General features: G+C 43.9%; 2 protein-coding genes and 1 long non-coding RNA gene across 6 annotated transcripts; 1 reads left to right on the top strand and 2 right to left on the bottom strand.

Moving 5' to 3' along the window:
• Positions 1-3,366: 3,366 nt before the first annotated feature.
• On the bottom strand, positions 3,367-13,769 carry TRIM25 (tripartite motif containing 25). 2 transcript variants are annotated; one of them, XM_052808491.1, is made up of 9 exons: positions 13,062-13,769; positions 11,855-11,950; positions 10,689-10,922; positions 10,014-10,170; positions 9,302-9,385; positions 8,830-8,895; positions 8,117-8,143; positions 7,656-7,751; positions 3,367-6,947 (listed from the first exon to the last, which is right to left on the bottom strand). In XM_052808491.1, exons 1-9 carry the CDS (start codon positions 13,680-13,682, stop codon positions 6,415-6,417), a joined length of 1,914 nt encoding a protein of 637 aa, XP_052664451.1. In that variant the 5' UTR covers positions 13,683-13,769; the 3' UTR covers positions 3,367-6,414. The 2 variants fall into 2 exon arrangements, with proteins under 2 accessions (XP_052664451.1, XP_052664452.1); XM_052808492.1 differs by lacking the exon at positions 8,830-8,895.
• On the top strand, positions 9,392-19,019 carry LOC128151251 (uncharacterized). Its single transcript, XR_008238311.1, has 3 exons — positions 9,392-9,565; positions 15,746-15,863; positions 18,577-19,019. It is a non-coding gene; the product is annotated as an uncharacterized LOC128151251 (long non-coding RNA).
• On the bottom strand, positions 18,291-24,803 carry COIL (coilin). 3 transcript variants are annotated; one of them, XM_052808493.1, is made up of 7 exons: positions 24,540-24,803; positions 22,688-23,882; positions 22,264-22,350; positions 20,534-20,581; positions 19,850-19,925; positions 19,016-19,104; positions 18,291-18,494 (listed from the first exon to the last, which is right to left on the bottom strand). In XM_052808493.1, exons 1-7 carry the CDS (start codon positions 24,788-24,790, stop codon positions 18,405-18,407), a joined length of 1,836 nt encoding a protein of 611 aa, XP_052664453.1. In that variant the 5' UTR covers positions 24,791-24,803; the 3' UTR covers positions 18,291-18,404. The 3 variants fall into 3 exon arrangements, with proteins under 3 accessions (XP_052664453.1, XP_052664454.1, XP_052664455.1); XM_052808494.1 differs by having other exon boundaries at positions 24,642-24,803; XM_052808495.1 differs by lacking the exons at positions 18,291-18,494; positions 19,016-19,104; positions 19,850-19,925 and having other exon boundaries at positions 20,569-20,772.
• Positions 24,804-24,815: the final 12 nt, after the last annotated feature.

Here is a 24,815-nt window from a genome sequence, read left to right as displayed (position 1 = left end):
TGGACCAACACCATGAGGTAAAGGTTTGTGAATAAACACTGCGGGCTAAGTCTTCTTGACTGATTTGAATGAGGTTTTGCCTGCTTACACCAGCGTGGATTTGGCCCTTTTTGAATGCAGCTGGTCTTTTGCTCATGTCTACCTTGCCTTTTCTGTGCAGTTTCAAATGCACTGAATTTTCAACACACCATTCCGTAGGAAATTAATTACGTGAATACAGGCTTATTCCCTTTGTTAGAGGTTTGACTCATTCACTCACTTTCTCCAATTCTATTATTATTTTTAAGGTAAATGTTTCAGTATTTTTCGCTGAAATGTAAGCTCAACTTTTGTCTCAAACAAAAGGATAAGAACCCTGTTTGTATAACAAAGTAGAACGATAGGTCTTCCGTCACAGTATGAAATGGCAAAGTGGTGGCTTTCAGAGATCTTGAGAGTTCTAGCGGGAAGGCACAGGAGCTGCACACCAAAGTCTTGAACTCAGGGGTTTATGCTGAGTTTTGCCGCTGACTCAAGTATTTAATACCTTCTGCTGTCAGTGAGGGAGCCCGTGTTTTAACACCTCTCCTAGGAGCTCGTTCTGCACTGAGATTTGAATGCTTAACTTCAACATGGGAGGAGGAATAATTTTTTCTCTTTTTCTGTCCTTGACCAAGAGTCTATCTTTTCTCCCTTTTTAATGGTCTTGATCTCATTCTGTTGAAATCTAGCAAGGCTTCCAAAATAGTCATGGAGAGTCAGAGTTAAGAGTATTTCTGGTATTTCTAAATGCTTTTCTTCATTTCAAAGTGATGAGTTTTGGTTTCAGTATGCTGCAGTGATAGTTTAGAGATATGTAATTCATGCTCCTGTAATCAGTACAGTCATACTTAACATATTTATAATTTTGTTTCAGGATATAATCCTAGTAATGTTTCAGAAAGCCATTGCTCTATCTTCAGGGAACTAATATCTCACTAGTTAAAGGAATACTTTCACTGCCAATCATAGGCAAGTACCTGAAATGAATTGGGGGCCAACAGGGAATATGGGGGCTCCAGGTCTGCTGTCAGACCAATCATTACAGCGTGCCACAGAGCAACAGCCCTCTTCACTATGAACTTGAGCAGTTACAGCAAAATTGTAACATCCTTACCTATTACAGAGCCAAGATTAAGGATAGCCAAACTGCTTATCAGTTTCATGCAAAATGAATGCTTAACTTGAATCCTAGGAGATTTACTTTTACAAGAACGATATTCCTGACTCCAGAAGAAAAACTGTTACACTTAATTGAAAAGTGTTGCTGATAATCTGATCTAAAACTTCATATATAGTTCAACTTCACATAAATGCAACCATACATGAATTACCTTGTTGCAGTCAGGAGAATAAAAGTAGGATTTGCAGGATCAGGCTTCTAGGGCACAAAATTCCCTTACAGACAAATGTGGAAACTCTCTCTGAATTAGGGGAAAAACCTAACCCTAAGGCAAAAAAACCCTTTCTTCCTCCACCAAGAACTAATTGATTTTTAAAATGGAACATAGGTGCTGTAAGAAGTACAAATTCTTTTCTTACATTGAAAAACATTAAGGAGTTTAATACAAACACAGACAAAATACAACTAACTTGCTTCCTTAACGTTCTGTTGAACTAATTCAGGATCAAGAATTGCTCGTGATGGTATTTTCACCTAAATTATCTGCCTCTTTTCAATTAGCTTTTATTATTTTAATGGTGGCTCCTCCCAGCCTCCCTTAGTGCTTTGGCCAGACTCACATAATTGCCTATATTTTATGTAAATTGAATTGTTACACCGTAAAATGATATACATATGTGTCTACCACACAAAGTCCAATAAATGGTGTGAATAAACCCATTATTTTCAATGTAACGGCATCCGATAGCAGCCTGGGAAACACAGGGCTGACAGATGTGAGCCCATGACAAGGCCTGGAAAAAAACTGAATGAGGAGCACTCTGACAGACTGCAATTAATTGACTTTTGAAATAACTCCTTTTTTTCCACAGTTCTACTTGGCTGAGCAAGATTCACAAATTGCTGTCTTGAACTTTTTAATGGAACAAAATAGCTGCCAATGAAAGTCTAAATGACATGAACTTTGAATAGGAGTCATACAATGACCACACCGTGACATGTTTTTAACTGACATATTATTGGAGAAGTAGCAGCCACTCAATTGGGAAGGAATTAGGAAGGGGGGAAGAGATGGGAGGGAGTCAGAGAACTGGGTATAGAACCATGGTCTGTTAAACACTAGCCAAATACAGTTTTATTTTTGGAAGAGAAACAAGTATTAGGAAACACCTGATAAACGTTTTTACGTATGTTCCCAGAGAATATGATTCGGAGTCCAAGTGTATTGTTCCTTTTGCTGTGAAAAAGTGATCACAAAGCTAAATCAAGGGGAAATTACATTAGCAAGTAAGAAAACAGACCTTGTATGAGTAATGAGCATGCTGACTTCTCTGGGGTTTCAGTACCTGCTCAAGACCCAGGCTGCAGTCACAGTCAAGTTTATGCAGGCTCAAAATATCTATTTGTCTTTCTTTGGCAGACCTAACTGACTTCTTAATCCCAGGGACATCATCTTCACTAACTACTTGTCCCATGAGGATTTTTTTTTCTAGTTTTTGTACTACCTGCCACTGCTGATCAAGCAATACCAGTCTGACTCTCTGGGAGCTCTTTGGAGGTTTTATTCCCCAAAACCTTCATCAGCCTAACAACTCATCTGTAGAACTTCAAGTGGAAAAGTCAATTTGTAACTTGGTTTATGGGTGCCTTTGTTTTGGCTAATTTTTTAAAGTCTGTTGAGACACAAGAGCAGCTCCCTGTGGAGCTGCTTTCCACTGGCCATATAGCAAGGCAGCAGCAGCTTGCAAACCACATGCCCTTGAGTATGATTTCACCGAGTAACATTAGGAATCATCACCTATTGCTGCTTCCAGATATAACTTAAGCTGGCAGATACTGGACATCACCTAAGGCTTTTTTAAGCAATCCCATTGCACATACTGACTCCTTAGTCATTCATCTTCCCCCAGCTGATGACCATGTTTTTGCTTACCTGAAAAGGTCTCCAGTTTCATTTACTGGATAGGATGTTCCCCTCATCCTCGGCTAGGATGCAGCATTACTGGTAAAGGGTGCATAGCTCAGGTGAAAGAGACAGTTTATGATGGCATTTGACAGTCCAGAGGATACCATAGCCTATGCAGCTCTCCTTTTCTTTCTTCCCCAGTTCTCATATAACTCTGAGTTATGCAGTAAAAGACCTGTTATTTGTATGCTATAGCATCTTTATTTCTGCTTTCCTTACTGCTTGCTTCAACTTTGAGCACAGAACAAAACATTTAGAGTTAGGGTTTACCATGAATATTTATTGAATTCAAAATACCACAATTAATTCACCTTACAGCTGAAAAGATCAATGACAGTCAACTTCCAAAACAGTTACAGGCACAGTCATAAAACAGATGGCATAAAATCTATGTCTATTGCCCTGACAAGGATGTCTAGCTGACACATCTATATGAAATAACATATAGTATACATATTGAAGTACATGGCTGATATATCAGTACAATCAACAGGTTTATAATTACATAAGCATTTCTTTTTCTAATTACAGTATTTACTCATGTGTTTAACTGAAGAAAGGATTAAACTGATTAATGTATTTTCAGTAGGCACTTGTACATTATTAATATGCTAATCATTCCACATCCTCATGACTTTATTAACACCAGAATTAGTCTTTTTTCTAGACTGGATAAGTTGGGTTCTTTATAGTATTAAAAAGAGAAGTGTAATTAAACCACATGCTTGTATCTACATTTTGTTTAAAACCAGTACAGCTCTGATAGTTACTGGCTGAGTAAAAACACTTCAGTTGTGTTGAAGAGGCTTTTGAACCATCTTTTATCATGCTGTAACTAGTATCACCCCAATGTTTCGATATATCCAAAATATCTGAAGCTAACCAAAGTAAGTTTTCAGAAGTGCAGCAATTCAGTTGCACATTTCTCACTTCATTCCAAATCAACAGAAACTCATTCTATCATTTCTAGTCATTCATAGCACAAAAGAAAACAACCAAAAAAGAGAATCAGGAATACAGCGGCAGGCTTGTTTCACTGCCTGTGGTAATCCAGAACACCTAATGTGTTATATACTGTTGGTCATACACCAATGTCACATTTAAAGAATCCAGCCTTGTCCAACATGGTGCAATAAGAGCTCTTCTTTACTTTGCTTGAGTATCACTCCAGACGATGGCTAAAGAAGCCCATAGACTTGGAGGTTAATATTAACACCCTTTTAAAGTCAAGAAGTAAGCAATAGAAAACATGGACTTTCTCCACTGCACAAACCACCAGAGCACTTTTTTCCCCATGAACAAGGGGACAGAGTACCCCTTCAGCACCCTGCTGAGTGGATCTGCAGCCCTGTGGCACAGCCAAGCAGCTAAAGGGACAGGATTTCTCAGAGGAAATTGCTCTTGTCCCTCACTGCTGAAAAACTGGAAGTGCAGAAAAAAAGTTTTGCATTCATTGATGGCTCCTAGCAGGACACAGCCCCCTTCTGCACCTTTTGAAGTGTTCTGCTTAGTTTGGTAGTTTTAGTGCTGACTGTGCTTTGGAAAGGTGGCACCCTTGAGATAGTACAACTACACCAAAGACAGCCATGGCACTTTTAGGTCCACCATTGATTCCATATGCTATTCTGGCCAAAGAAATGGAAGCATCTTACCAGACATATGCTATCCTTGACAAAGTACTAAGAGTTTACAAACCAAGTAAAAATAGAGACACCAAGCCAGAATTCCTGCAAGTCTTTCTCTAAAGCACTTTGGCTAACGTGAAATGTAGTCACAGAGGTTCTTTTGAGCCTTCTAGCAATTCCCTTCCAAGCTGCCAGCCGTAGCTTTGTGTTTTATTTCACCAACTCCCATAAGGGGGAGTTTTACAAATCCAAGTCCAGGAAGTCTCTTGTGTGAGCTTCCCTGTTCTTCATGGGCTACCACAAGAAGCAAGAGCTAGCGTAGCAAGTCCAGAGGCATCAACAAGATACAGGCCCAATAACTATGAGATCCAAATACCTTGATTGCCTACTGTTTGTTTTAAAGTTGTAAGAAATGCAGAAGTACAGATTCCTCTGTATGTGGCGAGGACTTCCAAAAACATACCACAACCCAAAGCAAAGAAGACCAAGAGAATTAAAAAGCCATCCCAGTGGGAATGGATGTATATTCTCCTTTGAGCTAATTCCCTGCATGTTTCAAAAGACTCACCTGTCTGCCCACAGCCTTCACGCAGAGGAAGCAGCATTTTCTAGGTACTGTGCACAGTGTCTTGAGACTCCTCAAATCAGAGTCCCAATAACATGTAGGAAATCCAGTTTCTACCACCTGAACAACTAAAGATACACCAGCAGAGAATATCCTGCCTCACAAAGAGGAAAAGCTTTATGACAGGAGACCCTGCTTTAAGTGAACAGCACATTTATGCTCCCTATGCAAGCCAAAAATGCACTCCCTGAACTCCTCAGCACATAAAAAACCACTGAAGAGCCTTCAGTGTGAAGATGTGAAGCATGTTCTGGGTCAGAACATGAGACAGAATGCTTCATCCCACAAACTATATTATTACAGGGTGCACACTACTGCTCTGCAGGATGTCTTCCTGAAGACTCTCTGACGTATTCCCAGTCTCTGAGTCAATGTAATTTATTTCCTGGTGATTCTGACACCATTTCTTATCCATCAACTCTCAAAGTCTCTGCATTTCCATTCTGATGAGATTTGTCATATTGGCTTTTATAACTTAGCGTCATAAGACCTGAACTTACTGATTTTAATAGTTCATTCTGTACCATCTCATGGAGTCATACACTGAGAACATGTGTATCACAAATCCTGACTGGATAACAGTCTGTGTATAGAGAAAAAGGCAACACTGAGACCTACCTCAAAGCCTGGAACCTGAATTTGTCACAGAATTCTTCCTGTTTCACTCTCAAAGGGGTTATTGCTACCTGTGAAACACATTTAGACCTGAAAATTAATTCTGGGCATCCTTTACAGCAAACCACAGAAGCCACAGCAGCTACTGAAGACATTTAACAATGGTTCGTATCATAACTTTGCTTTTAGAAGGACAATCAAGGTCTCCGCAAAACTTTTCATTGTAGTTTTTACCATCATCAACGTTTTACTAAATCACTATCTCAAGGCTTTAGCAATTCAGACCAAAGAATCAGCAGATTTCCCAAACAGCTTAAAAGAGTTAATAATTTTCATCTCAAACAATCTTCGAGACTTCTTAAACTAAGACATACAAAGAGTCGCTGCAGGACTGATTATCTGCATGCAAGTACTTAGGCGAACTAAGTTAAGATACAAGACCTTACTGTTTCATTTGGCAGAGAGAGAGAACAGTGCCACTAGAAAATAACCAGAAGGCAGGGTACAAGGCTTCAGTAAACTGGGTTTTGAACTTATAGATCAAGTTATGCTTCTCCCCAACAGCCATGAAAATCACAAACCCTCCCTCGCAGTGGAGCAGCACACCAATCTTGGTAGCCTTCACATTGGGTAAGCACTTTTCAACATCATTATGCCAAGACGATATTTTGGAATTAAACCACTCAATACACCAAGAACTGCTGTTCCTCCCCAGGCGGCTCTCTGGCCCCTGCCGGTCCATGCTGCCGTAGCAGATGCCAATGCCACAGAAGTTGTTCTGCTGCAGTTCTACTTCCCAGTAGTGGATGCCTCTTTTGAAGCACTGGAACCCCAGCACTTGGAAACAATCGATGAAGCGCTGAGGGTGATGGTTATAATTCTGGGGGATGTCTGAGACAGACATCCTGGTGTATCTCTCAGACAGAATCACTTTGTTATGAGCTGTGTTGTAATCCAGCGTGATGTTAGCAGCATCTGCAATGACACGAATCGTTTGAAGGTCCTGAAGAGCAAAGCACTTATATTTATACTGTCCTGCCTAGGCACTTGTTCCTATGTGTGTTTATCTCCCTGCTCTGCTCTCCATTACAGCACAGACAGTTCTTAGGGCCACAGTAATAGCTGCTGGGTTCAACTGCAGCTCTGTGTTACACAGCAGGCAAATGGAGGACAAGTTTCCTCCCTTCCTGCATCCCCATGGGATTCCTTCCCCACCCAAATATATGCTGGCAGAAGAAGGGGATTGCTGATCTGGCAACAAAAAGTATACCATATTGTATACCATCTGGTATAGCATCTTAAGCAAGCCATCATGGGCTTGCATAAAAGCCTGCATTTCATTTCAAAGAAAAATCCAGTGCGTTACATCATATTTCTAGGCTACCCTAATGCAGTCATTTTGGGGGAAACGAAAGTCATTACTGAGAAAACTCCATTTACCTTTGTAAAGATACATGAATACCAAAGATAAATTTGATTCATCTGGCAAAAGTACCACTTGGAAACCTCCCGCCTCCTTTTCCTCCAAAAGTTTCCTTCATTTGTAACAACCAGTTGATAACCTACTAAGCTAACTAAAACCCCTCAAAAGTATTTTTGTCAAATAACTACAGAGGGCACATAAGACCAGTGCAGTAAGTGCAGAAAGTTCATCTTTAAGTAATGTAACATTGGGTGTCTTACACTGCAAAAGCTCCTCTCTGGATTTCTTCAGAAAGCTGTCAATAAGCTCTTTAGTTGAAACGACAGCTGCAGCATTTAGTGTTCCCATGGTTGGTGCTGTGTCAACAGAAGAAAAGAGAGTTTGGCCAGTTGGGAAGAAACCCTGCATGCTTAACACACCATCACAGACACATTCAGGTTGGAGTGGACCTCTAGAGGTTATCTGGTTTAGCCTCCTGCCCCACGCAGGGCTAACTTCAATATTAGCTCAGGTTGCTCACTGTCTTGTCAAGTTTTGAAAATCCCCTGTTGTCTCTAGGCAACCTCTTGCCGTGCTTGATCACTCTCACAGTGACTAGTAAGAGCCTTCTCAGAGCAAGAGGTGAACTTTTGCTTAATGCACCAACACTAGTGACATCTACTTATCATTTTAAGAGCAGTCAATGAAAATTAGAATAAGTATGCTGAAAGTTTGGACTCACCAACTTTAACAGGTTTCTTTTTCTCCTCTGGAGGGGGGAAAAAAAAAAAAAAGTGAACTGTGAGTTCTACTGAGACTGCAAAGTCACCGATACACTATGCCAACTGTAACACCATCATCATGGCTCTTCTGAAGCTGCAGCAGTAGTTTAAGCTGACAGTCCAGCATGTTGAAGCCATATACAAACACACTCATATTGGAAAGCTATATGTGAAGCACAACCTACTATTTGCTTCCTAATTCACAGGGTCATAAGCCTGGAAGGAGCTTCATCTCTACTCCAGGATGCAGCATATTAGGGCAAGTGGTAATAAGCCTGTTCCCATGAGGCATGTAGACTATTCCTTTTCTTTTTACAACAGAACTTCTAGTGCAGCAACAGGAGCTACGAGTCCATTCACTTCCAGCATCCCCAACAGACCCCACTGAGTGCTCCACACCCAGGACTTGTGAATGGAAAGGACCATGTGTCAAGAGCCCAGTGGAAATAACAGAAGTAGTTTCTTAACACTTGGATTTATTTCAAAAAGAGAATATGGAAGATCTTCCAAACAGGCCAGAGTGCCGCATTAATACTGCCATTTGGACAAAACAACACTGAAAGGCCCCAGTATAACGTGCCACAAAGACTGTCTCCGTCACCTCAACCTTAGACTGTAGGCAAGACGTGGCCAGCAAAATGTCTGAGTAAGGCTGCTGTTAATCACCACTTACTGGTATCTGCCTCCACCTGCAAAGTTGCTTGAGCCTGGTGAAGGATTTTCTCTTTGTGGGTATGCTCTTGGCAGGGCGGGTGAGAAAAAAACAGAACATGAACAGCTCATAAGCAGGACTGAATACATACAAATCCATCAAACAAGCCAACAGATGTTTAGTACAAATGAAAAAAACACCTGCAAGAACCAGAGTGGGGGGAGGCTCTGCTTTGCTTTACAGCCTGTGCTGACACCACTACAGGTGCACACTGAGGCTAACGCACCATTCTATCTGTGCAGTTTGCTGCTTTACAGCTCACAAGGCATCCATCACTCAATAGCCCCAAACACCCTCCCTTTCCCATGCCAAAGTGCTCACTACAGATAATCACTGCATCACTGCTAGAGCAAACCGCTCTTGGGTAACTGCTTGAATTCTTATTTAATGGTAAAAGCATAGTTAGGAGGGGATGATGTTCTTTAGTACTTACGTGGTCCCGGAGGCTTTTTTCCAACAAAGGTTCTGTTTGAAGAAGCCGCTGGAGGGGTCTTAGTTTTCCCAGGTGTTAGTTTTGCTGCAACAGCGATATTTTACATTATGGTTTGTATTGCCAGGAACAGTAATGCTTTAGCAAGGACATTTTTCAATCTTATTTTTCAGTTATGTGAATAGAACTTAAGTGATACTCGACAGAGATGGAAACTGCATAGAAGATAGCCATGCCGCAGTCCAAAAGATACTTTTGCTTAACACAGTAAGTAGAGCTTTGTTCTACAACACTTACATGATCACCACCTTTACAGTTGGGTAACCATAGTCCTATCACTCTAAAGCATTTTACGTCTCCCCTCAAATCCACATCCTAACTGCATCCAACCCGGCTACATAATAAAAACATGAATTACTGTAAGGAATAAAGGCTGAGCTGTGCCAGAAGGGCATAGTATGACGATACTCATCAGCTTACCCAAGAACAGATAAAAGTGAAGAGACACTGGCACGTTTTTTCTCGTAGTTTAGCCCAGACTAGCATTTTTGTGTGGAAATGGAGGACCGCAGAAGTTGGAAGACGTAATTTATATTATACAACTGAATTTGCTGCACTATTTTTTTTTTAATGATATTTGGGTTGGAGGGGGAAGATCCCTCATTTGAGCTCAAAGCCAAGGTAGAAAATGCCAATTCTCCCAGTGATACAGTACCTTCCACTCTTTTCTCTCTACACTGAATTACTGAAAGTTTCACAACGTCTTTAAGGTTAACAGCAGACTGGTAGGTGGAATGTAGCAAGTTTTGGTCCATTTCAATTAAAGGAACAAAAGCATCTTTTGTTGGTGTTTGTTGCAGTGCTGCTGCTCTCTGAAATGACAAATGGAAGATCTCATGCAGACCACCTTGTGTAGCAGACATAGAAAAATACAACCATGTTACTTTAAATGGGATGGGGTTTGTGGATTCGTCTCAAATTCAGAGGAGCAAAGGCTACAGTCAGACATGACCCATGGCAAAAATCAGCAGCAACCCACATGCATTAATTCTCAACTGTTATCTGAAGCAGCGAGAAAGATCTGCTAGACGGCGTCACAGCACAGAGCCGCAACGCCTCATGGAGATGAGTCCTCTCACCCACTGGCCCCTCTGCTTGCGGCAGAGGTAGCGGCTGAACTGGGGGGAGTTACCAGACACCACTTCATTTCAGCACTCTTTTATTGATACTTGTGTACTTATCAGTACATCCTTTTATAGCAGGTTCTTGCACACGACTGCATTACCATTGGACTGACAGTGTCTGGAGAGCAGGACTACCACAGCAGGTTTTTCTGATTCTGCATTCTAGAAACACGAAGAATTGGATTCGCATTTAAAGGACATATTACCTTCAAAAACAGAATGTCATCGCCTTCAGTCAGTGCCATCTCAATCTGATCTCTGAGAGACTGAATTTCCTTCTTCTTACTTCCCAGAACACCATAAATATAATCAAACTTATTGCTAACTCTTTTTTCTTCATCTGCAATTGCTTTCAAGGTTTGAGTTTCTCTTTCTTCAATTAAAACTTTAATTTCTAAAAACTCATTTTTGATCAAATCTTTCTTTTCGGAAGCTGTCTCCTGGAGCAGACAAGAACAGACAGACACCGGTTTCAAAAGAACAGTTTGTGGGCAAAGTACTGGTTACTACTACTACGAGAAAGCCTTTGAGGAACACGTAGGCTTCACTTACTTGAAACAGGCAATAGAAAAGCTATGTATTTCTATGTAGTTTGGAAAGAAAACTCGTTTACTCCCAAGGAATCAGGACAATTCTTGGTCTCCAGACCCCTGCTGTGGGGGCTGCCGGGCAGAGGCCAGGCCAGCCGTGCCATCTAGCAGTTACCAGCACTGGGATGGGGCTGTGCCGCTGCGAGCTCGGACACCACACACCCACTCGCGTGGCTGTAGCTGTTTCTGCCTCCAAGATGTGGCATCTCTGGTTAATACAAAGTTATTCCTGGTCCTCCGAGAGATGTTCCAGAGGAGCACAGAAGTGCTGCGCTGGCAGCTTTTCAGTTTCTTGGTCTCTATCACTCAGTTTAGAAAGGATGGCACAAGGGAGACGTACCTGATCCAGCCATCAGCACAAACAGCAACCCCGGCGGTCAGCTAAGAGCAAGGATTAGTTGTGGGAATTTATGGGGAAGAGCCATCCCAAATTTCTGCACTGGTGCAGCCGTTACAGCTCACTAATCCTTTAGCTTGGGCTACATGGACACCTGCTTTCCGGTGCAATAGGAAAGGATGGGTTTGAGCCCCGTTATGAGCCAGGTCTGTCTGCATGTGTGCGTATAAAGCCCTTACACCATGGTTGGTTTACTCCCACCTCCCACGGAGCTGCCTGGCTCTGCCAAAATGCCTCTTTTCTATTCCTTCCCAATAACGTTTTCTCCTGCCAATGCAATCTCAATACTACAGCCGTTGTCGCAAGAGTACAAGCATCAACAACACGCAGTGGCCAGCATATGCCAAGCAACCTGACAGCATTTTGAACAGAGTTACCCACTTACAGCAGCTTGGCTTTGATTTGTTTTCACAGTGTTCATCGCCTGAGTAGCTCTTTCACTCTGATTATGCAGCTCCACGAGTCTCTTCTTCAGCACCAACTTCGATAGAAGAGATCAGAAAGTATTTCAGAGAAGCATTTGCCATATCTGCTCTCAGTCAGGTCATGCTTACCAGAGTAAGAACCGTATTTACAGAAAGTTTTAAATAACCATTGTAAGCATTTAGTACTATTGGTTTAAAACCTACTGCTCCTTAAACCTTATAGGATGTAAAAGTACTCTCCTGCACATGTGTGGCTCATGGAGCTGGCACCCTCCCAGCAGCTCCACCTCTCCCAACAGCAAGATGCATGCTGTTGACTCACTCTCTTGATAACGATCGAGTGCTTTCATCAGCACAGCAGTCCCAGTGCTAAGAATAGACTTTACGTTAGCCCTCAGGTTGGACTTTGGGCATTAGGTTAATGCTACTGTTCGCCCCTCTCATTTTAATTGAGACTTTTATTGCTCAGATGTGAATTACGTATTCCTTTAGTTCACGATGCTGCTAAGCTAAATCAGGGCGGACTTCTGAGGGTAAGCAGCATACACGCTCACCGAACAGATGGGAGTTTGGGCACCTGAACTTTTCAAGTATGCTTTACTCTCCTACCCTCTGCTTTTCAGCTGCGCTCTAAGATACGAAGGCCAGGTTTCCTTCCTTTCCACCCTGTGGAGAACCTCCTCCTGGCTTTTATCTACGTGCTAGAGATCTCCCTAGGCTACTTTTAGAATTCTTTGCTTCTTAAGAACACACAGAGAGCAACGTCTGTCTACAGGCCCTCGGTCAGCCTGCGGTAAGGCCACGCAGCGGACCCCGTACAGTGAGCAGCAGAGGAGGCTCGGGGTTGCAGGTGACACCCAGCGAGGCGGGGGCCTCGCCGGTCAGCCCAGCCCAAGCCAGGAGCTGGCAATCGACCCCCTGAGAGCGCCTTCCCGGACCCTTGGAGCACCGTCTCGGAGAGGGGAGGAAAACGCAAGGAATGACTCCAAAGACGCGCGTTGGAGGGCGGATAAAGGTTTGCCGAGGCCAGGCGGGAGACTCACAGCGCAAGTCTTGCTCCGGCCTCCCCCCCCGGCACTCCACAGCCCACGACCCCAGCACCCGGGGACCCACCAGGCCCCGGGGGGGGGAGCGAAGGGGAGCTCCGGGGTGCCCCCACCCGCTCACCTGGGCGTTGGCTTTGGCCACCTGCAGCGGGCTGGTGGGACACAGCTTGTGCCCGAGGAGGCAGAGGGAGCAGATGCAGGTGCCGTGCTGGCCGCAGAAGAACTCGAAGAGCTTGTTGTGCTGCGGACACTTGCGCTGCTGCAGGTCGCGCAGGGGCGGGCAGAGCTGGTGGTCGCGGAAGGCAGGGCTGTCCCGGTGCGGCCGCAGGTGCTCGGCGCAGAAGGAGGCGGTGCAGGTCAGGCAGGTCTGCACGGCCGGCGCCTGCAGGCAGCTGTCGCAGCAGACGGGGGGTGCCTGCGCCCCGCGCCCCGCCGCTTCCTCCTCCTCCTCCTCTTCCTCCTGGGCCCCAAGCCCGGCGCGGCCCTGGAGCTGCTCCACCACCCGGCAGAGCACCGTGTTCTTCTGCAGCTTCGGGCGGCCCGCGAAGGTGGCCCGGCACTGCGGGCAGCTGAAGTTCGCCGACAGCCCGGCCCAGCAGAGCTCCAGGCAGGAGGCGCAGAAGTTGTGCCCGCAGGGAACCGTCACGGGGCTGCTGAAGAGGCAGAGGCAGATGGAGCAGGTCAGTTCCTCCTCCAGGGCCACCAGGCTCGGCTCCGACGGCGACCGGGCCAGCGCCGCCATCGCCCCGGCTGCCGCTGCCCCGAGGCTCCAGAAACGAAACTGTGGCCGCGGCTTTCCGGGAATCTACGCGCCCCGTCCCCGCCCCCGCGGGAGGGGCGGCAGCCCCGCAAACCCCCACCGCCCCCGGGGCCGCCGGCGTGGCCGCCGCCCGCCCCGGCCTCGCTCCCGCCTCTGCCCGCCGGGACCGGGACCGGGACCGGGACCGGGACCGGGACCGGGACCGGGACCGGGACCGGGACCGGGACGCTGCGGGCGCGGCCGCCTTCTCCCCCCCCCGCGAAAGCCCGGGGCCGCCTTCCCCCGGGGAGGCGGGGTGAGCTCAGCCGGCTGCTTCCCCCTGAGCTACTGTTAACCTGGCTGGGGGAGATCACATAAGCTGTTGTCGATCCAGTGTTTGTAAAGCATGCGGGTCACGGCACCGCGAAAGCGGAAATCATCTCAACAGATGACGCTTCCTCAAATTGTCTTCTTTCTTCCTCAGTCTAACTGTTGAATAATTGCTGTTTCTAGCAGAAACGTTGGATGCTAAATAGCAACGTGTGCAACTGTTCCTCTTAAACTAACCTGACTCCAGATTCTTCCAGTGGCCTCTTCCTGCTTCCTCCTCTGCCCTCTCTGCTGGTGTCTGTCCCAGGGACTTCCTCGGTGCCCTCCGTACTTCTCCGCTGACACTGGCAGCATGGGTGAAACAGAGCAGCCTGGCACAAATCTGTGGCACCCCCCCCTCCAAGAATTTAAACAGAGCCTGGTGGTCTGCAGCAGCAGCAGCTGTCTGCTCCCAACTGCATTTCCAAGTGGCCAAAGGACACGTAGTGTGGACGACTGCTGACGTTCTTTTCAACATCGTTTAAAAAGTATTGGCAGGCAATTGTGGGGTTTCTGTGTCACCATTAGTCCTCAGAGACTTCCAAAAACGTTCAGGAATCGTATAAAGCACTCGAAAGAGGCAATAGTGGTTTGTCTGTTATAATTACTGCTTTGAAAGAAATTCCTAGCCAGTTATTTTGGAAGACTAAATTAAATCCAAATGGTCATTGTAAATCTACATTATACAGATAATGTTGACTTCTACCTGCATCAATAATCTGCTCCAGTCTCGTAATACTCCTTCAGGACGAACTACAGAGGGGTCGTGTCACACGGGCTCTGATTCTCTGCTTAGTAAAATGGTGCAGAAAGGACAACAGGAGGTGTTCAGAGCTGCCATGGCTTTCACGGAGGGGAGCAAAAGTTCAAGGATCAAGCATGTAATCTGCTTGAGGGTGGAAGAGTTTCTAGGAGATGGGCATGGCTCCGCTTATTTACAGCGTTGTTGGGATATGCAGATCAGGACTTCATAACCGCTGTCAGAGGGGATGCGAACACCTGAGGGTACCTGAGAGGTGGTGGTTGACAGTGACAGCAAAGGAACGATCTTACAGAGCTGAGCTGTGTGTGTCATGGTTTAACCCCAGCCAGCAACTAAGCACCATGCAGCCACTCATCACTTCCTTCCCACCCCCAGGGGGATGGGGGAGAAAATCGGGAAAAGAAGTCAAACTCATGGGTTGAGATAAGAACGGTTTAATAGAACAGAAAAGAAGAAACTAATGATAACACTAATAAAATGACAGCAGTAATAATAAAAGGATTGGAATACACAAATGATGCACAGCGCAATTGCTCACCACCCACCGATCGACACCCAGTGAGTCCCCAAGCGGCCACCCCTCACCCCAGTTTATATAGTGGGCATGACGCCACATGGTATGGAATATCCCTTTGGCCACTTTGGGTCAGCTGCCCTGGCTGTGTCCCCTCCCAACTGCTTGTGTCCCTCCAGCCTTCTTGCTGGCTGGGCATGAGAAGCTGAAAAATCCTTGACTTTAGACTAAACATTACTTAGCAACAACTGAAAACATCAGTGTGTTATCAACATTCTTCTCATACCTAGCTCAAAAACATGGCACTGTACCAGCTACTAGGAAGACAATTAACTCTATCCCGGCTGAAACCAGGACAGTGTGTTACCAGAGATGGGAACAAAGAGCAGCCGTTAATGTTTGTTTGTTATTTTTCTATAGGTGAAAGAAGCACTTTTTCCTGGGCTTATCTGGACTAACCACCGTCATCTTTCAAAGGCTCAGCAGCTTCACTGCATTTTCTGCAGCACTCATCTGGTGTCCACTGATGCAGACAAAGGTATGCAAATAGAAAGGAGAAATATATACCCTCACAATTGTAGCTTTTGCTTCTGGAGCAGAACATGGGATGTTCAGAGCTTAGAAGAGCAATTTAAGGTCTCCATTGTCAAAGAGGGCTTGAAATTCTGTTGTCTAAAAAATAATGTTCAACGTTAAAAATTACTGAAGAATTTTACCATCTAAATAGCTACTGAAGTTACTACCCTCTTTGCTTCCTTGCCATTACTTGAGAACTCCTTCATGTGGTTCCGAACTAAATCTAACTCTTTGGCCAGATATCGCAGATTCAAAGTGCCACTCAGAGTCTGAGCAGGAAGTTAGAAGCACAGCAGAATAAATTGTTCCTCATGTAGGTGTGGCTAAGCAAACATCGAGACGGGTGTTCCGATACTCTTTGACTTTTTTGGATTTAATATTCAAAGTGGTTTAAGTAGGTATGATCTTCCCCTCAAAATTATAAATAACCCCAAATTCCTAAAGAGCTGACACTGACTCCATGTATTTTTGCAAGGTCTGTAGTCACAGCAACAAACTTTCAGGTCTTTAGTATCTGTTCAGCAGCTTCTGGCTGCCAGCCTCTAGCTCCAGGTGCTCATGTCTGTAGGCTATAGCGTTGTTGTGCATGTGTTTGACTGTAGCTTGCTAGCTCAAACATATCCTCGTATTTTGAGTCATGAGACTAGAATTTGCCAAAAAACTTCAACAGAATTTTTAAACAAACCCATAATGCTAAATTGCGTAGACGAGGGTGGCAAGGAGCCCCCATGACTGACAGCTGGGGCTGCCCCAGCAAAGGGGCTCGCAAGAGACCCCAAGACTCTAGGGACAGAAAGCAAGCAATAAGGGTTTGTTCAGAGCATCACCAGCTCCCTCCGGGCGGGATTCACGTGGACATTCTGTCCTGTTCCGTGTTTCTTGCCCATTTAGTGCCCCAGCCCTGCCCCGGCTCCCCAGGTATGAGGAACCTGGCGCGTGGCTCTGTCAAGAGAAGGCGTGTGGGTGTGACAGAGGGCAGGCAGCTCTGTCAGACTGCAGTTACTTGATTTAAATTGTGCATCAAGACAGTAGTAGTTTCACCCAAACTTGGTAACAATGTATAAATAAAACTCAAGATTTTATCTACAAAACATCCTCTTTCTGGGGTGTAGTTGTTTTCAACCATCATTGGTTCACCACAGCCAGAGGGACTCTGTATCTATTTAATTTGTAGCCAATAGGCATTGTAGGCAATGGAACAAGAGGTAAATCCTGCTCTAAAATGCTGTGAAATACTTGCATTTAGCTTTTGCAATTTCATAATTCAAAATGTATTTCCTTTAGAAAAAAAATCTTTCTATTAATTGCAACTGTCTCAGCATGACTGTGCTAGAGAGTCTGGAATTTTCTTTTTGTCCAGTTTGCGAGAATATCCACACATGACTAACTGTCCATTTCTCCAAAAAACAAATTCTAACACAAAATAATGGCAACTAAAGAGAACCGCAATACACAAATTAGTTTTACTCCTATAAAAATGATTCCTTCACAAAGACATTTTAATAGGGATAATGCAAAGGTGTGCAATATTTTAATGTAATCATGCACTAATCAGAGTACATGTTAGCTAAACCATGATGTACAGTTTTCTAGGGCTTTTTTTCACATCTTCTGTTTAAGAGTCAACTACCCAGGACAGACAGGGATTATTTTAAATTGTAAGATTTGCCAAGATGCAAGTACTACATGGGTACGAGGTGCTACCTCAGTGCTAATCATTAGCAGAGATGTCAGTGAAGTGCATTGCCACCACCTGGTGACCCATTCTGCTATTGGGAAAGGAAGAACAGCAGCACAGAAACTTCAGCACTTAAAGGGCAAAAGGGTTTGCTTTAAAACAAACAAACAAACAAACAGGTTTTCAGAGCCTACGCAGATTAACACACTGGGACACAATTTTGCCAGGGATTCATGTTCTATTCCACTGGTTCTAGGCAAAGTTGACAGTTACCGCTACTATTTATCTGCCTCTCAAAATTACAGGAGCTTGAAATCCACAAGCTTTTCTTGGCATGTTCAGGTGAACACTGTAAATAATTGCAAGGTCATGGTATTTGTATCATGCTCTGCAGCTGTAGAGGAAGACATGTGCACATCAATAATATTTATATTTCATTTTTAAATGTTGTTTTTAATTATCCTTACAGCAAGCTACCTCTGTATGGCAGTTATACGGCTCTAGCCAAACCCAGACATTTAAATGGAGTTACTGACAGTACAAGATTGTATTTTACCTTTTTGATCAAACCGTTCCAGTTCTGCAGCTTGCAGCAGTAGGATATAAAAATTGTTATTAAGCTTCTATTAAGAAAAAAAACCCCAACAGATCTATATTAAAGACTGACATAAAAACATATCCTAAGAAAAAGGTGTTTTTCTTTTGGCATAGTTTCTTTTTAAAACCATTTATTAAAAATATCCACCAGTGCATCTGCTGCCCTCAGAACTAGAAGGCAGCATTTCACAAAACAAGTCCGTACAATTATTTACATTTGTTCACATCTTAGATTGTTCCATTTTCAATGCTGGATCCGTTAACTGGAGGCTCAACAATCAGTCTTGGCTCTATCAGTGCATCCCAACTTTCAGTTATCTGAAAGCAAAATACAGACAATACTTAGCATGTACAAGCTACACAGGCAGATGCAATTTCTCATACATTATGCTTTGTCTAGACTTGAACAGCAGCACTACTGAACAAAGATCATAGATCCTTCCTCCGATTCATCAATCTTCTTGATGAACCTCAACCTGCCTGACGTCCTGGGTAAGGAAAGACACAGGTAAGAAAAACAGTGCATGAAATGAACAAACCTGTAAGAACAGATACTCTACCTAGACATTATAGTGCTTATTCTATTAGCCAAACCAAAAAGTTACACAGTTTGATGACTGTTTTTGAACCTAGTTAATTAAATAACACACAAGAAGTCATTCTTATCTTGTAATCATGCACATTCTTGCTAGAAAGGAACAATTATTTTTGCTTCCATTTATTTTAATCAGATGCATTATTATAAAGGGAATCTCCCCGAGATGAACGGAGTCATAAAGCAGGGCATGCATCAGCTATGCAAAACTTTTAACAGGCTTCAAAACAGGACACCCACATACCTTTGTATCCTGAGGAACAGCGTACTCTATCAGTTCTGCTCCATCTGCAGACTGGTAAACCAGATCGAATTTCCCTGGCTCCTTAGCAACTTAAAAAACAAACAACTCCATTAACTATAAACAAAAAAGTTTAAATGTTTACCATATCTAGAAAGCTAATCAAAACCAGGTGTTTTGTTGGTTGGTTTTGCAGTTTTCTGAGTTGGGTGTTTGAGTTTATAATTGTAACAAAAAAATCTGAAGTAGACCTGAATACAACACACCAAAATTAAGGTAATTTTCATGCATATAGTCATATTGGATAAAGTTAATCAACAATATGCTGTCTAAATTTGAGAAAAATGCTCATATGATGATGATTCATTAATTCTGGCTTAAATGGCAACTGCAGTTTTAGTTTCAGAAACATTCATAGTTCTAGGTCTCTGAAGTGCACCTCATCACTGCAGGGACTCAGTTCCACACTCACTGCAGACAGTGGCTTCACTGACGTTGCAAAGAGTAGCATTATGATCTAAAATTTTCTCTGTAATTCCACATAACGATTTTAATTCTTTCAGGAAATGAAACCACAGTAGAGATGAGTTACTGACTGCTCATACTGACAGGAAAAATTTCATTTTGAAAATACCCATGAGCATCTTCAATACAACTAGGAAGTGTTAAAACTCCATTTAAATAGACTTTTTGGCGAGGGAGTGAGGAGGGGAGGGGTGTGTTGAGAAAGAACCCGAGGAAACTGGAAATACTCCTGAAACATGCAGTGTGCCTTGGACTAGCTGTTTTCCAAGTGACACACATGACAACAAGCATTTAGTGTCCCAGGGTACGTACGTTGTCCTGCTGATGACGAAAGGATCTCAAGCTCGATCTGTTTTTTATCAGCATTCCAACTGATTATTTTTCCCTCCTTCATAAAGGAACAAGAAAAGAATCAGATAAGATATACTTCAGCAGTGGATAAGTATACTGTATTTACAATCACTGTGGTACTTGATCACAGTTAGAGGAAGTATATCTGTCTGTCAATTTTTTCTATCTCTATGTATAAAATCTGCAAAGTATTAAAGCTCAGCAATCTGCAGTTACTGGCATCAATAAACCAAAGATACTCATTGTCACCATCCTTGTAATTTAAATCAGTACGTATCCAGAAACCAAGTTATTTGAAGTAGCTACAAAATTTTATTTGCACGTTTCAAGAACTTGCCTTGGCTTCGAACAGCAGTAGACTTGAATGCAGCTAAATTTTTCTACTTGAAGGTCTGCATTTTTTGTCATGTCTAAAATATTAATGATCATTAATAATGCTTGCAGGTTTTTTTAAATAACTGCTACACCTTTCAAATTTTCAATTAGTTTTGGGTTCTAGAGTTTTCATTTTTACTCCTGCATCAGGAATAGCCTGTGGAGTCAACTGGACGAGAAGAAAAATACTGCACAACCTCAAAATATTTAAGCCTTACCTCACCTACAATAGTTTTGTGAGTGAATTAAAGGAGGAAAGAAAAACAGTACCTTATAGTCTGAAACTTCAGGAGTGTAATTTTCAGTTAATTCCAAGCGCTGTTGGAAGAAATACAAATAAATTACAACTTTTCCTGACCCTTGATGATGTCACCTATACCCAGACAAGGTTTCTTCAGCAAGCAGAGAGTGCAAGAACCAAGTTTCCCACTCCTGGATCATGATGCCAATCACAGTCCCAGGTAGTCTTCCAGGACTCACTGCTCCAAAGGATTTCTGTTCAGGTCAGGCTGTGAGAGGCAATTAGGGAAATGGATCCCTGTCTCCTCAACCGCAGTGATTTAACTTTCATTTACTTTTTTATTTTGCAGTGAAGTATAATTATTTGTATGGTAAGATTTGCAATAATATTGTAGAAATGCTATAGAGAGAAATAACAACTTAAGAGATTATGTTTTTCTTTTTATAGCATCTAATTTTAATGCTGACTTGCCTTGCATGTTGGAAAGAGAGGGGTAACATGCTTCTTTCTGGCATTCTTATTTAAATGTAAATCTTGAAAATATGCCCACGGTAGAGAGAGAGACTTTGTGAAGGTGCAACCAGAAAATTCTATTATTTGTGAACTAACTTGTGCAGTAGCTAAAAGAGTCTCATTGTACAAACGTACATGGAAATTCACACTGAAATAACACTGGAGATATTTCTTTGTGTTATACAAATATAGGAGGTTGTCCTGGTTTCATCTGGGATAAAGTTAATTTGTCTTCCTAGTAGCTGGTATTGTGCTATGTTTGGTGTGAGAATAATGTTGATACACTGACGTTTTCAGTTGTTGCTAAGTAATGTTTAGTCTAAAGTCAAGGATTTTTCAGCTTCTCATGCCCAGCCAGCAAGAAGGCTGGAGGGACACAAGCAGTTGGGAGGGGATGCAGCCAGGACAGCTGACCCAAACTGGCCAAAGGGGTATTCCATACCATGTGATGTCATGTCTAGTATATAAACTGGGGGGAGTGGGGCTGGGAGGGATCGCTGCTCAGGAACTAACTGGGCATCGGTCAGTGGGTTGTGAGCAATTGTGTTGTGCATCACTTGGATATTCCAATCCTTTTATTATTATTATTGTCATTTTATTATTGTTATTATTATCATTATTAGTTTCTTCTTTTCTGTTCTATTAAACCGTTCTTATCTCAACCCATGAGTTTTACTTTATTTTTTTTTCCCCTCTGATTCTCTCCCCCATCCCCCTGGGGGCGGGTGGGGGGGGGGGGGGGGAGTGAGTGAGCAGCTGCGTGGTGCTTAGTTGCTGGCTGGGGTTAAACCATGACAGACGTCTAAAGAAATGCATTTAACTTATGCACATGCTCCAAACCTTTGTAAAAATCAAAGTCAGACTTCACAACAGAAGAATTTTTTAGAGCCAACTCTAGAAACCATAAGTTTCTGTTGTATGGGAAACTATTAGGTTAGAAAGACAGCAAGAAAGGAGTGAACGCTTTCAGAGATGCCTACAAACATTAGACACAAGACATGCGCTGAACCATTTGCTTAAGTTTAAAACAAAATTTTTCAAAAAGAACAAGTAAGTAGGATGAAGACTACTTCCTAACTCTTATACTTCTAGGATAACGGTCCCAGAACAATGTAAGATTAAGTTCTTCAGTGTAAGCTTTTCATTGTCAGGACTACGCTATCTGTAGCGTGTCTTGCAAAACTTACAGTGGCCCGAATGAAACAATTTTAGTCCACTAACATTCAGTATTTCACAAGTTCTTTACCTTAAAGGCAATTCTTTCTCCCACTTGTGGTGGAGCAGCTAGAAGAGGTAACACACTATAGTCTCTCTTGGGGACCTCCACAGGATTCTGTGAAACAAACAGTAAACCTATTGATTTAATTACCATATTAATAAAAACAGAAGGCAATGTGTATGCTGTATAGATTGTAAGAAGTTCTGAGAAGAGTAAGGTATGTATCCAAGTGCTTTGTTTTGAGATATAGAATACAATCACTTAAATATTGTTTCATAAACACTTCCTCAGGCTGTTAAACAGAAATACAGTATCAGGTTTACTAAGTTAAGATCTACACCTTTATCCTACTAATCTATTTCCGCTTTTACGAATTACTCTCATCCTATACGTTTTTTGTATAGTTAAAGCTGCAAGAGAAAGGCGACCTATGACTGCGTAAGTCACTCACCTGGACAAGAACAGAAGTGTTTGTCGCAGCTTCATTTAACTGCCTCTGTTTCTGGCCTTCACTGCTGTAGTTATAGAAGAAGCCAGGGTTTGCTCCTCTCCCACGGCCTTGGCCCCTCATCATCCCACGAAACCCACGGCCCCTAGGTCCTCTCCAGAAGTTATCCTCTCCTGTTCCACGCCCCCTTCCACGACCTGGGCTGGCAAGTAGTCCTTGAATACTGGTTGGCAACTGTTTAGTACAGTTTCTTGCTATGGAATTACTCAGTCCAGCACTTGCTGTGGGTTTTTTAATAACAAGTGTTTCTGAATCTGAACTATCAGACTCTGAAGAGGAGGTCTTTGCTTTGGGAGCCTTGGTGGTACTGGTTTTCACAGCTGCCGCACTGTTAGGCAGTAACTTTTCCTTTGCAGTACTGTCTTGTGCTGTTGCCACTTTCTCATCCTCCGTACTCGAGTCAGAATCTGAACTAGAGGACTGGGATTTTTTAGCATTTTTACTAAATGCAGTCTTAATGGAATTTTCAGCATTAGACTTTACAGTCACTTTATTAGAAACAACACTTTTCACATCAGAATTTGCAGCAGCTTGGGATTTGTCTTTGGGAAACGTTGCCACTACAGGTTTATGCGAAGCTTTATTCTGCTTTACATTTAATTCACTGCTGTCACTGTCAGACGACGTGCTGGAGGAATCTGAAGATTCCACCCTCTTTTTTCTGGACTGTGTTGTGATTTTTTTGGTGTTATTTTTATAAGAATTTAGAGAAATGCTCTCGTTTGCCTGTTCTAAAGCCATCTTTGCTGCAGGGGCCTTTGTCTGCTTTTCATCCTTCTTTTTTGCCGCCAACTGCTTCTCCCTCTGCATTTTTTTAAGCTTTTTAGACTGATCAGTAGAGCTCTCTTCCTTACCTTCTGTGAGTCTATTTCTTCCACTAACTTCTTCCTTTCTTTTTCTTTTCTTGTACCTTTTTTGACAGTCACGAATATCTACAGAGGTCTCTTCCCTACAAGAGGAATACTCAGGATTATGTTTATTCTTTTTCTTTTCCCTTTTATGCCTATCTTCTTCATTTCTAGAGAATTCTTCCTCTTCCTGCTTTTGTCGATGCCTTTTTTTGTCTTCTTTTGGTGTACAAGAGAAGCCATCATCTACCTCTTCATAATCATCTGCGATTACCTCTTCCAATTTCACTCTGTCAAACAAACCAAACAAAAGCCACTGTTGAGCATAATTAACACCTTTCTTTGTTAGCAGCTCAGGTGAGGTTGTCTTTTGGGAGTGGGGATGCTCCACCTGTTGAGATGGAACCCGAGGAAATTGAAATACACCTGAAAGCAGTCTCCAGAGCACGGGTTGCTATCCTAAACCAAGGCTCACAGCCTGAGCCCTCACCCGAGGTCTCAGGTGCTGCAAGATCCTTTTAAAAAGGCCCGCTCAGGCGGGGCAGGTGCTCAGGGCAGGTGGTGGGAGCACCAGGGATGGAGGCAGCCCTCTCCTTCCGTACCTGAGGAGACTCCCAACCCCTTGGCTCTCTCCAGCCCCTTTCAGACACCCTGCAATTTCTCAGGCACCACAGGTTTGGGGAACGGTGCCCGCTTTCCCCCCCACTCCCCCCCCCAGAGAGCCGTTGGGCTACCGGCAGCCGCGGGAAGGGCCCGAGGGCTCTCCGGTTCCCCGGGGAAGGCACCGCCAGGCCCCGTCCCTGTCCCGGGGCTGGCGGGGAGGGGGGGGCCGCCTTTCAAGCCTGCTAGGCGACACCCCCACCCCGGTGCCGCCCAGCCCGAGGGCCCCGAGGAGCCCCTCTCCCGCCGAGGGCTGAGCCTCAGCTCCCGGGCAGCCCCCGCCGTACCGGAGCGAGTCGTTGTCCCGCACGAGGCGGGCGCTCTCGGTGGGGGGTAGCAGTGCCCCCTCCAGGAAGAGGCTGAGGCGGGCCCGCCGGCTGAAGCCGAACCTGTGGCGGATGAGGCTGACGAGGTCGGTGACGAGGCGCACCTGGCTGGGCTCCAGCAGCAGCCAGCACAAGGCGCAGCCCGGGCTGCCCGGCGGCGGGTAATCGAAGAGCAACCGCAGCCGCACCGGCCCGCCGCCGGCCGCCGCCATCTTGGGGGAGAAGGAGGGGAGGCGG

This window comes from Harpia harpyja, chromosome 14 (assembly GCF_026419915.1).
Source record: "Harpia harpyja isolate bHarHar1 chromosome 14, bHarHar1 primary haplotype, whole genome shotgun sequence".
Lineage (NCBI taxonomy): Eukaryota > Metazoa > Chordata > Aves > Accipitriformes > Accipitridae > Harpia > Harpia harpyja.
Note: the sequence above shows the minus strand (reverse complement) of the source record. Positions and strands in the feature narration are given on the sequence as shown.